At 36.1% G+C, this 15,174-nt stretch overlaps 1 protein-coding gene across 2 annotated transcripts in view; it reads right to left on the bottom strand.

Annotated features, from left to right (window-relative positions):
* Positions 1-10,711: 10,711 nt before the first annotated feature.
* Positions 10,712-15,174, bottom strand: part of LOC123872735 (E3 ubiquitin-protein ligase Ubr3) — a 60,759-nt gene continuing 56,296 nt past the window's right edge. For both annotated transcript variants that reach the window (XM_045917243.1, XM_045917245.1), the window contains 5 exons: positions 14,803-15,048; positions 13,562-13,762; positions 13,022-13,179; positions 12,352-12,481; positions 10,712-11,716 (listed from right to left, as the gene is read on the bottom strand). In XM_045917243.1, the coding sequence (XP_045773199.1) occupies positions 12,364-12,481; positions 13,022-13,179; positions 13,562-13,762; positions 14,803-15,048 (723 nt within the window). In that variant the 3' untranslated portion in view covers positions 10,712-11,716; positions 12,352-12,363. The remainder of the gene's footprint in view (positions 11,717-12,351; positions 12,482-13,021; positions 13,180-13,561; positions 13,763-14,802; positions 15,049-15,174) is intronic.

Here is a 15,174-nt window from a genome sequence, read left to right as displayed (position 1 = left end):
TCGCTGTTATAATTCAAAATATGTACAGAAAATGACATAATAATTGATTTGATAGTAATATTTTATGACAAAAAAAAAATGAAAAAAGGAGGTAGATTACAAAATTTAATTTATATTTTTAAGTACATAACAATATTTTAAGAGTAAAAACTAATAAGTACAGTTTTTGTCACGAATGTTGAAAATACAGTAAAATTCGCAAAAATAATTACTTCCGAAATAAGACGTGTTTTTTACTGGTACTATATAAAAATATCTTTGATGAGCTGTTATAGTCATCCTTTTCTCAAATAAGAAAGCCATCGGCGCAGCACTCAGCTTTAGATATATAGAGCGCACTTGGCTTTGCTTAAATTTAAGACACTGTTAAAACAAAACAGCGCTATACCGCTAGCATAAATCTGTCTCGTTTTAACTAAAATTTAAGTTAGCAGTCAAAATGCGCTCTATAGATTTCAAGCTAAGACTTCAACTCGCCCAGCAACGAATATTTTTGTTCGATTTCACGTAACTTTTAAGAAAAACGAGCAAAAATATGAGAATACTTCTAAAAATACGCAGATCAAAAAATATCAAAATCTAGTATTTGAGTATTAGCCTGACAGTGCTACTCACGTAAGTGACGGTGGTTTTTATTTGAAACGGATAGTACTAAACTTAGTATAGTACTATCCGTTAGTAGTAAACAGATAGTATAGTTTCAAAAACTAATGTTTCTAAAAAGAATTCTACGTACTACAAACTAAAAACTAACTCAAAACCTGGGTGCTACATAGCACTATTTTCTTGAAACATTAGTTTGTGAAAATTCTCGCGTTTTTGTCGATAACTCAAAAAAACTTTTTTAGTTAACATCTTTTTAGTTAAAGGACGAGTTGTATGCAATAGCGTCACATGGTACCTTTCTCAACATTCGTGACGCGAGCTGTAATTTCTTTTGTTTATTTTGAAATGGCCAAGTATAAGTAAGCCAGTTTGTGAACTGATCTCAGAACGACCAGTATATTTGCTAAAATAAGAAAGCCAATTCGAGGTAGCGTCTGCCCTCGCGCAAAAGAGGGACGGAGCTACATGTAAGACGAGGAAATCGATACTGCAACTTGGCGTAAGATTACACTAGGGCTTTTCTAATATGTTTTTTTTTTGGTTAACATCTTAAAAGTAAAGAGATTTATTTGACGTGTTTTTGTCCAAAGTCCAAATAGCAAACGATAACAATTGATTGTCACTTAATATTTAAGTTCTTAACAATTATGAGATTTTTATATCAAAACTTTCAATTAAAAAGACACAAAGCATAATGAAAGTGTAGAGAGAGATCGATACTAAGGACGCTAGTGTAAGCTTACTCTACGGTTGAAATCTATAGAGTGCACTTTGACTTTGCTAAGACTTAAGACACCGTTAAAACAAGACAGCGTTATACCGCTGGTATAAATGTGTCTCGTTTTGACTGAAACTTAAGTTTAAGCAAAGTCAAAGTGTACTCTATAGATTTCAACCTAAATGTTGCTCGGTAGTACAGACGTCTTGAATGGCTAGTGTAACTTTAAGCGTGCTTCTTACGTATGTAATATGTATGCCAAGTAGCTTTCAGTTCGATGCTTAGTCGTATGTGTGCGATTTGTTGCGAAGCTGTGCGATTTTGATGCGAAGAATGATGATGTGAGATTAGTTTCTAGAATATGTCTGCATTATTTCATGGACTTGGTTGCTTAATATTCAAATTAAATTGGAACTACGTTTGTATGGAGCGAGTGACGGAGAGACCCCTCTTAACAAATACGTATTTTGTTATCACCACAATCATCTTAATTTTTTTTTTCATTTTATACTTACAACATGTTCTTACAATAGAGTAGGTATTTTTGATTCGCATCAAATCGCTCACATAGGGACGCAGTGTATGAATTTATATAAATAAATGTTATATTATAAATATTAGTTTTGGTAAATGTATAGTTTAACGACACATATACGTAATTCGCTTTTAGGTAAATTCGGCCTACGGCGAACATTCAGTTTGCACTTGCCTAAATCATTTTATAGGTTTTCACACTATACGATCCGATATCGATAACCGCATGCAGAATCGTTGAAATCTCCTTTAAGAAATGACCGATTCAATTATTCGTCACAGAATCAGAGACAAATATAACTGTCTCAGGAGAAATGTTAAGATAAGAACTACACAAGTGCAGTAGAATAGACATTGCAAAGTGTTGCTCATTTGTCTTTGTGTTTTATAAATAGTGTTTTCAAAAGTATAAAAATACAATAATATGACGATTTAAAATGATATTTCTTCTAAGTTGAGGAACGCTCCGCTTTGCAGAGGCGTGACTATATTAGCATTTTTATTTATTTATTTATTCAAAAACAACATTTTTCTGTGTTTTGAATAAATAAATAAAAAACGGGAGTCCATATCGTGTCGGATAGCGTGAACGCTGTTATCGTATCGCTATGTTGTCTGTGCCATATAGTCGGCCGAGCAGTCGAGCTAGACTAACCAGTCCCATATCTTATCAAAATGTGTTCAGGAACTTTTAGATTATACACTTATATTGTCGACGTGAGGTGTGTGTACATATTAGACTAACGCTCTCAAGTTTTATAGGATATTTTGAACCGAGGTTTATCTCGAGAACGTATTCGACAAGAGGTTTTTTGGCATTGTTTTTGTGTCACATAGATCTAATCACAGAATTTAGAATAGGTATAGAAGTGATAAAGGAGGGTGACCTAGTTGAAAGCTAGCATGAGATTTTATATTTTGCCAAGGTTTAGAGAATTCGAGTGTCGATAAGATTTGTCAAAGTAAATGGCTTGGTTTAAACCTCAAGTTTGGTTATACATCTACAGCCAGCGCACCTAACGGAAATCTTGCGAATTAAACCGGTACCGGAGACCAATGGACGGACCAACGGACGGACGGACAAAGCAGACCCTAGCCGACGAAATATTAGATAAAGCACCGGGGCACCAAGTTGTTCTGCGCTCCACCGGGGTAAAAAGACCACCCTCGCTTGGTTGAAGTAGAAGACTCGCCTCTGTTATATCACTTTAAATGAAAGACCTTTAGGTTTATTTTACTCGGAAGCTATTGTGTGTTGTCGCTCGAATTATATCAACGTTGGTGAGATTTAAAATCTCATACTAACCTTACAGATGATTAGTGAAACATCAGTGCGAGTGATTGTGATATGATAAAGATACATTTCTATTACCTGATTCAGAATTCTGTGGTTTTAGCAGTTTGTACGTATTGTCGTCCAGAGTTAATAGTAAATGCAATCAATATAATATATAGTTATTATTAAGCGAAATATAATAAATATCATATATATTATTATTACAAAACTCCTTAACCTCTTTTAAAACCTCCTTTGAGGGGGTAAAACCCCCTTTGGGCTGACTCTGACAAAAGCAATCACTGACAGAGATTGGTTTTTAGTCAATTCGGTCTTGCTATAACTTAGCTAAATATTATTCAATAATTATTTTTGCTTTTTTTCGTCGAAAAGCAGGGACTTTGTCGACAAAAATCGGGTTTTTATAGTGCAAATTATTTCAAATTATAAACTTGTCATTAAGTGGTACTTTTGTCAAATTATAAGAATTAAAATATACTTAGTTTTATCTTTTTGACTGAAAAAAATGATACACATTGACCTTATATTTAATTAAGTTTAGTGCGTCCGAATTGACACCATGTCTTTACTTCGGAGTCAGCCTGAGAGTTGAATATCTTACGCAGATATACGTTAATTTGTAAATTGGTTCGTATATTATTAACATTCCTTGCTTATGAATTTATGATACTTAAAATGTAACAAAAAATGTATAATTTCATATAAAAAAATATGATTTTATCATGATAATTATAAATCCAGTATTTAATGTAAGTATTCTTAGTTGCAAATGTAATTTTGTAATTATTCTAACGTTTTTCGTTTTTTGTAATTCGGTGCATAATAATATTAGTTGCCATCATTTTATTGTTTTTTTTTTTTGATAATATTTATTTATGTTCTGTGATAATCGCTTCGTTTTTTTGGAGGCAAAAGTAAAATAATTATTTACATGGCAGACCTTGAGCGGTACGCATCAAATATTCGATGTAATTAATGTATAGTTTTAATGCACGAATTGAACATATTATTGTATGAATTTAAAATAATTTAAAATATGTACGGATTTTGTACGCGAAATAGATACCTTTATGATTTTATTTATCGATGATAGAACATGCATACAAGATTTTTCAATTGTGAGAGAAATGGGTAATAGAAAACATAATATTTTGATATTGATTAGATACACTAGTTTAAAAACCAATTGTTCTGGAAAATAAAAGTAGTTAGTTACCTATTATTTTGTAGCGAAAACTGCTAAGTAAAACTTTTTTTTAATAAAAAAATTTAAATGAGTTTATTGCAAATACTTCTTCCGTGCGTTCAAGTTAGTAATTTTTTTTTTGTTGCAAATAACCAACGACTTCAATGTAACTACTGCTAGATGGTCACTTTGAACAAACATCGTAGTTGAAGCTATCAAAATGGGTCTAACAATGGCTGTTATTAATGTATTAAGCAAAAGCTAATTGGAGGTCCCAAAAATTTTGTTTCAGAATGTTCATCTAGTTCGTAGTAAATATGAGGTCGTTGCGAAATATCTAATTCTTTAATTATAACAGGTATGTTCTTCAAAATTTTTGACGTGACAACGTCTTATAATTCGATAGAGCCGGCTGCACGCACGAAAAAACATGACTCATGCGGCGTTACCTCGCTCTGAGGCGTTCCATGTAAGGCTTGAAGTGCAAGCGAGAGCGCGGAACGAGCGACAAAGAAGCACAATCGGCCTTTGTTGTCACGTTCAACTATCGTCAGTAAACCGACTTTACAGACAACCAATTTTTTTCTTGTTACTCAATTCTCAAGTAATACAAAATGTTTTTTTTTTTTTTTATGTATACCTATTTTTTTAATTGGGTATATCTACTTACTCCGCCTATAGATGATATTGTCGCGGCGAATATGAAATTATTTAATTTTAACTCTTACCACAGTACCCGTTTACTTTTAAGAGTAGAATGTTCTACCTCTAAAAACATAGTTGATGTACAATAATATAAACTTTTAACAAATTGTGCGTTTTCATTTCACCTGTCACTTTGATAATTCAGGTAACTACCTAGGCTTCACGCTTGTGGTAAAAAACATGCAGCAAGCATCGGCAAACGTTTCAGATGGCTTTGCCTGCCGATCGGAACGCTCCAAAGCGTTCGGCAAACATCCAGCCACACGTTTGCTGTTTGTCGCAAGCATTTGGCAGCCCACAACAACCATTCCATCGTCTGTGTAGGCCCCATAGAGTACCATGGATTCTCCTGTCCTGTGTATGATCCCACTGTAGGCAAAACCATGGATGATATCTCTATGAGGCAAAACAACGCAGTGGTTAGAAAACGGCCTCTAGTAACTAAGTACCTATTCCATTCTGATCGTGCGCCTACTAGAGGGCGGCACAGGGTATAGGATTGCACCCGGACGATACATAGGCTAGAGCCGATGCTAAACTTAGATGAAAGATTTGTGTAGAACCGAATACACACAGTATCTTTTCTATCAACTATATAATATGTAGAGGTATAGACAATAAAACGAAAAGCACTTGAAATATCAACAACTTTATTGATTGATTATATACAAGAACAATCATAGATACAAGTGTTAACAATAATTACTTTAGATCATAGATGTGAGCACTCTACGTCACGAGATAAATAACATAATAATGATAACTTTGCCGCACTAGAGTCCAGAACCACTGCTCCAGTGCTTTCTAACTAAAAAAAAAAACGTTCTCTAACATAATATTATTGCAAAAAAAAAATATTTATACATAAGTGTTTTAAAATCACGTCTGCAGGATTATCAGTCGTATCCATGCGTATCACAATATTCTAATATGTTAAAATAATACAAATAAAAGTAACACTACTTTAGTGTGTATAGGTAGTATTATAGTTGTTGCAATTGGCGAGCGCGCGTGAACTTTACTTGTGGTAATGTCGTGTATACAGGGTGGTCAAAAAGTCGTGGATCAAACGCAATAAGGAGATAGAGGAGGTCATTTCCAGCAAAAAAAAATTCTACAGCATGGCCATATTTAAATTGCCCTAAGAGTTATGAATATTTTTGGGTTTTTTAAGAAAATACCAGATTCTCTTACAATTAGACTAATTAAAAAAAAATGAGATAAAAAACAATAAAACAAACGATGCTGTGTCATTACTAGATAATGTATCAGCACTACAAACTTTCTATTGAGGCTCTGGCTACCAAATTACAAGAGCAATTAATTTTTTTCCAAAACTTTTAAAGCGCTACCAAAAATTAAATGTCACTTTAAAAGCGCACTGTGAAAAAAAAATGTACTACGGAAAAGTGACCCTGTATCAGAAAAACTTGCTGATTTAATGCCAATTTAAATGAGGTATAACACATTACTCTTTGTTTCGTAGTTCTGGTATTATAATCGTTTTTTCCTATCAAGGTGCAAATTTCAGTAGATTAGTTTACTTCAAAATAATTTTGAAGATTATCATGCTGCTAGTTAAACTGCTAGTTTTTTGTACGTTGGAATGCTAGAAACATCACTGTGCTTGTCACACTTAAAACTTGTGAAAATAACAGATACTCTTCACTACCACCACGTACCAGAACTACCCAGAACGCCCGTCTTGCAAGTAGTTCATCTTTTCTAGGAAACAAAAGGATAAAAAAACTATGTCTTTCGTTCACACTAATCATTCTTTCTATTTGCATTGTTGGAATAAGGAAGGATTTGAAAGAGAGGCATAGTTTTTTTATCCTTTTGTTTCCTAGAAAAGAGGGCGTTCTGGGTAGTTCTGGCACGTGGTGGTAGTGAAGAGTATCTGTTCTTTTCACAAATTTTAAGTGTGACAAGCACAGTGATGTTTCTAGCATTCCAACGTACAAAAAACTAGCAGTTTAACTAGCAGCATAATAATCTTCAAAATTATTTTGAATTAAACTGATCTACTGAAATTTTCACCTTGATATGAAAAAACGATTATAATACCAGAATTACGAAACAAAGAGTAATGTGTTATACCTCATTTAAATTGGCATTAAATCAGCAAGTTTTTCTGATACAGGGTCACTTTTCCGTAGTACATTTTTTTTCACAGTGCGCTTTTAAAGTGACATTTAATTTTTGGTAGCGCTTTAAAAGTTTTGGAAAAAAATTAATTGCTCTTGTAATTTGGTAGCCAGAGCCTCAATAGAAGGTTTGTAGTGCTGATACATTATCTAGTAATGACACAGCATCGTTTGTTTTATTGTTTTTTATCTCATTTTTTTTTAATTAGTCTAATTGTAAGAGAATCTGGTATTTTGTTAAAAAACCCAAAAATATTCATAACTCTTAGGGCAATTTAAATATAGCCATGCTGTAGAATTTTTTTTTGCTAGAAATGACCTCCTCTATCTCCCTATTTCGTTTGATCCACGACTTTTTGACCACCCTGTATAGACATTGCATAAGTGGGCGTACTTATTTGTCAACCCAACTAATTGCGAGCAAGCGCTCGAAAACTCACACCGTTACTTTATTTTATTACTTTATATTATATTATAAATATTTATACTATACTAATGAGACTTAAACACGAGTATGAGCCACGCGCACTCGTTAAATGCAAGAATTACACCACTACTATTATAACTCGGGCCAATAAGGCAATAACGAAACTAATCGAAAATGGCGGTGATAATCATTCTCTCCTACTCGCACACTGTGTTAATGTATTGTGTGCGAGTGAGAGGGAATGATAACGCCCGCAAGTTTTAGATCGCTTCCCTATTACACAACACGAATATAACAAAATCTTACGAACATAATAAAATTATGTTTGTGTACATTATGACAAGTCATGGAAATCAAACAACCACTAGTTATAACCAAATCTTACAAGATACACTTTCAATAAGTGTCGTATCAACAGTCGGTAAACGTGTTTGACACGCGCAGTTGCGTCTTGAGTATGGGTTTGTTCCATGACGACATGAACGCAACAAATTCAAAGGTGCACATAAACCACGTGTTACGGTGTTGCAACGCATTCTGGCGCGTCAATCATATACGTAGTGTACTTCGAGCATCAGAGCGGGAACAGTTTTCATATAAAATTTATGAAATTCGATCGTAGTCATCTCATGACACTATAGTTCATTTGCACCCTTTAGGTTTTTATACAGCCTTCAGCAATCTTTATGGCCGCTCTGAACATAGCCGCGTTACGATGTGCAAAATGCAAATATCAGATATCAGTGGACGTAATACCCTCCCCCGCACAAATTCCAGCTCATTCATTGGCCAGTTGTACTCGCCGTGTTCACGACAGTTGAGGAACTTCTAAAAAAACATCAAAACATTTGACGTCACTGGCAGGCGTCAAATGTTAGCACATTTGATGCGCGTAGCCCTAAAGTAGCCCTATTTTTCTACGATTTTACGTCCCCATAGTCTAACGAGAGTTCCCTCACTTTAGTTAACTCTGTCAGAGCGGCCATAAAAGATTGCCGAAGATTTAAGTGAATAGTGTGGCTAATACTAGTTTAAGCTGACGGGTCTAAAGTTGATATCCCTTTCATAATGCTCTCTGCAGAAAAGAATAACATTACATTTAGACCTATTAGTTTAATTTAGAGATTGTGTACGAGAGAATTCGCCACATTTTCTATATGATTGCAAGGCATTTAACTCTATTAACATTAGGAAAAAGGTATAATTTTAATTTACATAATATAAAGAGAAATAGTACTTTTCAAGCGCGTGATTTCGATAGTCATGTACCTATACAGTTCAAGATATTCGTCTCATAAAATAAACATTGAAACGAAAACTTACAAAATCCATCAAACAATCAATATTAAACCATTTTATATACAAGGTTTACGCTTTCAAAATGACGATCTATTATTATTAAATTAAATAAATGTAAAAAATGAGATTTCAAACACAATTAAAAGAAAAACTTTAATGCTCCTATTATTTTGCAAGTGAGACCATTGATTTTTGATAAATAATAAACCCAATAACTCCTTTAATTCCATCTAAGTGATAGAGTTACTAGCAAAATCTCTAATACTATAAATTTACATAATTTAAAAACAAGTATAAACCAATTTAAAGTGCTGAAAATCACTTTTAACAAAACTTTTCACATTTCATTAAAAAACCCAACGCGTGTGGTTTCCTTCATTTTTAAGTCGATAATCAAAAAAATTGTGAATATAATTCGTTGTGAATCGTCAGAATTTCTAAGAAACATCAAATACATTTTTTTTACCAATTACTAAACGACTAAAATAAAACTAGCATATTTTAACACAACAAAATGTACTTTCTTGAAAGGCCACGGAATTGCACGCGAAATGATATCTAATCCTAATGTTCTAATTACATAAATTATGGTTATTATATACTTATGCAAGTATTTAAAACTCATTGCAAGAGTTCAAAGTAGTCCTTTTTCAAACTTTTTACTTGTCGAAATGGTACAACCGAATACTAATTAGCATTATTAATGTCCTAAAATTACAATATTTCAAAGAAACAAAAAATGATAGTATGTTACAAAATACACGAATATTAAAACAAAAGTCGCCGAGAATATTAGTACGATAAACATGTTCACAGCCTAACAACACCCAGTGGACGTCCACCCATATTTACAGTATGAAGCGGCCAATGTACGATTAAAGATAAACGTTTATTTTTGAAAATTGTTACTCACTTTACCAGTTACCTACCTAAGGATTTACCTTGAGCATTAAAGCCAAGAGATCTGATGCTGAAGTGGAATAAACTATCTCATGTGTGGCACGACCCGAAAGAAAACCCGGCCAAGTGCGAGTTAGACTCGCGCACAGAGGGTTCCGTGCTCGGGTATTTTTCCAACATTTTGCACGATAAATCAAAAACTATTGTACATAAAAATAAAAAACTGTTTTAGAATGTACAGGTAAAGCCCTTTCATATGATACCCCACTTGGTATAGCTATCTTACTTTGAAAATTGAAACACGCTTTAATTTTTTTTTTTAAATGATGTAACCACAAACTCGCGGTTTTCAGATTTATTCCTGTACTTGTCCTATAAGACCTACCCACCTACCAAATTTCATGATTCTAGGTCAACGGGAAGTACCCTATAGGTTTCTTGACAGACAGACAACAAAATGATCCTATAAGGGTTCTGTTTTTCTTTTTGAGGTACGGAACCCTAAAAAACGTAGAAGTAGAGGCGATCTACAATAATACGTGAATGTATCAACTCGAGACCTTTCGATACATCAGATCGCGCGCTTGCGGACACCGTCTCATAATTGTATTTATATCGTACACGACTAAAGTACTTTATACATTTTCAAATTATACAATTTCGAATTTGAGCAAGCTGTTTATATCATACAAAATCGTGTCTTGCTTGGCTATGTTAAGTTTACCTATTTAGCTTATTATGCCTTTGTATATTGTTCGACCTGGAATAGATCTAAAATTTAAAGTATACTAATATTTATGTGGGTATAGTATCTATAGTAATATTTTTCCTATTTAGGAATATTTTTCATATAAAAAACAAAAAGTAAAGCAGTGGTTTTTCGAAAAGTTGATTTTTAAAAAGCAATTAAATTAAAGGCACCAGACAGTTGTCAAATACAAACTTTTCTAAAATTAAATTCATTAATTATATTTATTGCTATAATTAAGATGTACTACATACAAAGTTGACTCAAAAACATTGATATACAAAAACCCAAAGATAAATAACATGTAAAAGTGTGTTAGAAATACTAAGCATAGTAAACAGATAAGCATTAGGTACTGCCATAAACGAAACTACCATACTCCTTCCAGTTAGCCCGCTACCATCTTAGACTGCATCATCACTTACCACCAGGTGAGATCGCAGTCAAGGGATAACTTGTATTGAATTTAAAAAATACGGACCAAAATTAATAATAATAAAATCTATCTATCTGTAATCAGACCTTGAGTTACTTAGTAACGGTTTTATTTATCAAAAAAGTCATATAATTTTGCTAAATATCAAACTTGTGATATTTTTGAAAATGAAAGAAGAAGTCAAATAACATTTCAAAGATATCTTTGGCTTTTTGGTATCAATGCTCAAAAATTACAATCACTTTTCGATTTCATTTTATGATCACTTTTATAATTTAAATTTTATTATCAAAAAATAACAAAGACTAAAGGAAAAAGATAGATAGGCATATCATATTCATATTTCATGCATGAAAAGTGATGCCAGTTGTGTCCGTATCGCTTTATCGGGAAAGGTAGTGTAATCTACTTTTTGAACTGATACTTTAGGGAAAAAGTTGAGAGCGGGAAAAATTACGCAGTTATATGCCTCGTGTTCAGATTGGACTGTCTGTTTTGTTATCACTTTATCAGTGTTTGGTCTATCTTTTTCATTTAATCTGTGTGGAAATAAAGGTAAACACAATAATTTGATATATTAATAAGAGACGTAATATAACAGTATATGATACATGTATCTACAGCAATCGTCTAGGCACCGGCGCGCGTGGCGGCGAGTGGTCACCGCGGCGCGCGGCTTGTTGTCAGTTCACCGTCTAACTGATGCTGTGCATCTGAAAGGAAGAAGTACTATCTTGGATTAAATATACTCTAGTAGTAGAATGAAGTTAGTGTAGGGCCCTCTCTGTTTAGTAATCCCATACAAATGAGAGAGACAGATCTCAGTGGGCGTTAAACATGTTATGGAGTTCAGAAGTGGTACAGTACTACCACTTTTGTAAGTTACGCGCGTTATGATTGGCTGACAATCATAACGCGCGTCCGTCCTCTATTGGTTGTTGACTAAGCGCCATATTTTGTGCCCGCATTATGAGCGAGATACACAGAGTATGTTGTTTTTGTGTTTTAAATCTTAACACCAAGCAATAAGGTCTGTTTTTCATTGGTGTACATTCGGTTTTATTCGGTGTTGCGTTTTTCTGCGCAAACAAATTTTGCCGATGCGACTCATAAAAGTGGTAGTACTGTACTTGGCAGAGCCATCCCATAAATGGATCTATACTCCAGTAGTGGTATTCGATACGATCGAAAATGAGTTTGGTACAAGGTAAGAAGCTGTTCCAGCATGAAGTACCGATTGACTAATTGTTTTGGACAGTTGTGTTAAAAGAGATATGGAGTTCAGAAGTGGTATAGACCTTTTATTGTTATAGGCGTTTGGGATATGGAGTTCAGACATTGCACTCACCAACAGCGTGTCTCAGAGCGAGTCGCGATGCCACACCCACGTCCGCTTGGTGTGGTCGAAGCGATGCGCGAGCCACTGCGCCTGCAGCAGCTCCAGACGATCTTGACTAAGATATAAAGGCTTGCCGCGTCTGTGGACACAACTCTGTTTTACTGTCGGTTTGTCAAAATACGTGTCTCCTGGGTAATAAAATGCTAAAATAATGTGTTTAATAGTTAATAAGGTGCCAAAATAATGTGTTTAATAGTTAATAAGGTGCCAAAATAATGTGTCTCCTAGTTGATATGGTGCGAAAATCTGGGTCTCTAAAATTGAAGGGTTGATTTGCATTTAGGTATCCGATAAATGTTGGTGAAACTAATTGAGCTCAACGGCCGGCGCAGGCGGTCTATTGTCCGCGGAGGACAAAAATGGATCACTAAGAACTGCATCGCATACCCCACAAGACGGACTAATAGTATGGCGAAACACTGTAGTAAAAAATATAAGGGACTTTTGTCCTCCGCCTCCTCTGTCCCCTTAGTGCTCCCTAAAATTTAGGGAATGTTGGGGGAAATGAGCATTAATGTTGTCATTCAATAACGATTAAGATTTCGAATTAGGCTCATGACCAATACAATTTATTGAGGGGGGATATTGGATGGGGAGGAGAAAGAGTGGCGCTACTCACTTGAGATCTCGATCCTCCTCGTCGTAGTCGTCGAGGTAGAGGCTGCCCCACAGACAGGCGCGGTGTCCACGGATCACGATGATGTAAGTGGACGTCACGACTAGAAAGATGCCCGTGCCGCCGCCGCATTCTGTCGCGTGCTGCACCGCCTCCGCCACCTGCCGCAACAGCAGGATTCATGTATGCAGCAGGTCGCAATATTATCTGATTTATTTGCCAAAAAACATTCAGAAGCGTGCAAAACCCAATTTGCCGAATCAAATGTAGATAGATAGTCTTTATTGCACACAAACCTTAAAAAGGAACACAACACACCCTTTTGCGTTCCTTTGTCATGGAAGGGTTCCCTTTTTTGGAGGGGGAAGAAGAGGGAGGGGAGGGGGAGGAAGAGGGAGGGGAGGGGGAGAGTTTTATAGCACAAGTAAAGGAATGAATCTGAAAACCATGAATTCGTGAACGTTTTCCCAAACGTGAATTTGTTACGGAACCCTCGAGTCTGACTCGCACGTGATCAGTTATTTTACTTTCGTTTCATCATACCTGGTGGTGTCTACAGCAGGGCTGTTTGAGGCACACGAGCGTGCCGCACAGCAGACAGACGGACGCTTCCTTGGGCACGGCGCCGCACTGCAGGCACACGCGCTCGTGGTAGTACGTGAACAGACGGTCGTAGTCGCGCGGCAGCGCTAGCAGCGCGGGCCCGCACCACGACACGTGCAGCGAGCGTATTACACGCTGTACCTGCGTGTTACGGTATTGTATTAGTCTGTGATATTAGTCTGTGTAATATCCTAATGTCATCTGTCACTTGTCACATACTTGTCACCTATCGCTGTCTTGATACAATGTCTGTCTGTGTCGTGTGAATGGAAATAAAGTCAAATCCAAGAGCATCCATGTTTTATTTGTAACACACCAATGAAATATGGTGCCAGAAGTGGGATCACAATAAAGAAAAACAATGCAGGACGAAGATTTTGTGAACACAAAGCCTAGAAGACCACCAGGTCACAGCGAGTCGTCAACCAGCCACGCCATGACGCCATTGCCAGTAGGCATGACCCTGCCGCCGTTCATCGTTGAAGGTAACAACGTCCCATTGCTATGGAAAAAATGGCTCACACGACTGAAAGTCTATTTAAAGGCAAATAATTTAGATGAAGCCGAAGATGCACGTAAAACAGCCATTCTCTTGCAATTCATCGGATCAGATTGTCTGGAAATTTTTTACTCATTTGACCAATGACAATGGTGATAAAAATACATGCTATACTGGGTGATAGGGGGAAATCTCCTATAAGATGATAATAATGGGCAAAACTGATCTCAGAGGGTCACAAGAGGTCTAGCCAATGTCAAATTTTTACGACCTCCCTGGCGCAGTGGTAAGCGATGTGGTCTTATTAGTAGGAGGTCTTGGGTTCGATTCCCGGCAAGGTTTGGATTTTCATAATTTATAAATCACTGGTGTGGTCTAGTGGAAGGCTTCGGCTGCAGCTAATTACCACTCTACCGGCAAAGCCGTGCCGCCAAGCGATTTAGCGTTCGGTACGATGTCGTGTAGAAACCAAAGGGGTATGGGTTTAATAAAAACTACCATGCCCCCTTCCAGGTTAGCCCGCTTTCATCTTAGACTGCATCATCACTTACCACCAGTTGAGATTGAAGTCAAGAGCTTATCTTGTATTTGAATAAAATAAATAAATAAAAAAACAACATTGTTATATAAGATTTTAAAGGGATAAGATATACCTGTTAGAGACAAGTTCATGTTGACTTACCGCCAGTTGTCCCCCAGCGGACGCGTTAGCTAGTTGTCTCGCCCAGGCTTTGGCCGCGTTCGCTGCGCCCGGCCATAGCGCACTATCCCCCGTCACCGTTGTCACATCATCTTCCACTAACTCCAAGTACCGCAGTAGACTAGAGAATTCCTCCTGCTCAGTCCTGATTCGAGGGAGTTCCCCGCCGTATATGTGCTTTCTGAGTAAAGCTGCGACGCGCAAGTAAGGGACGACTAGCTCTTGAACCTGCACACAAAAATCATATTTTTTGGAGATCGATCTTAGCAGCTCAAGAACAATTAGCGTGGTAGCGGTTTCTCGGGGGTTTCACAATGCTTTGTCGCTTAATGATTGTGCTAGGGTTGGGTCTAG

This window comes from Maniola jurtina, chromosome 15, assembly GCF_905333055.1.
Source record: "Maniola jurtina chromosome 15, ilManJurt1.1, whole genome shotgun sequence".
NCBI classification, from domain to species: domain Eukaryota; kingdom Metazoa; phylum Arthropoda; class Insecta; order Lepidoptera; family Nymphalidae; genus Maniola; species Maniola jurtina.
Note: the sequence above shows the minus strand (reverse complement) of the source record. Positions and strands in the feature narration are given on the sequence as shown.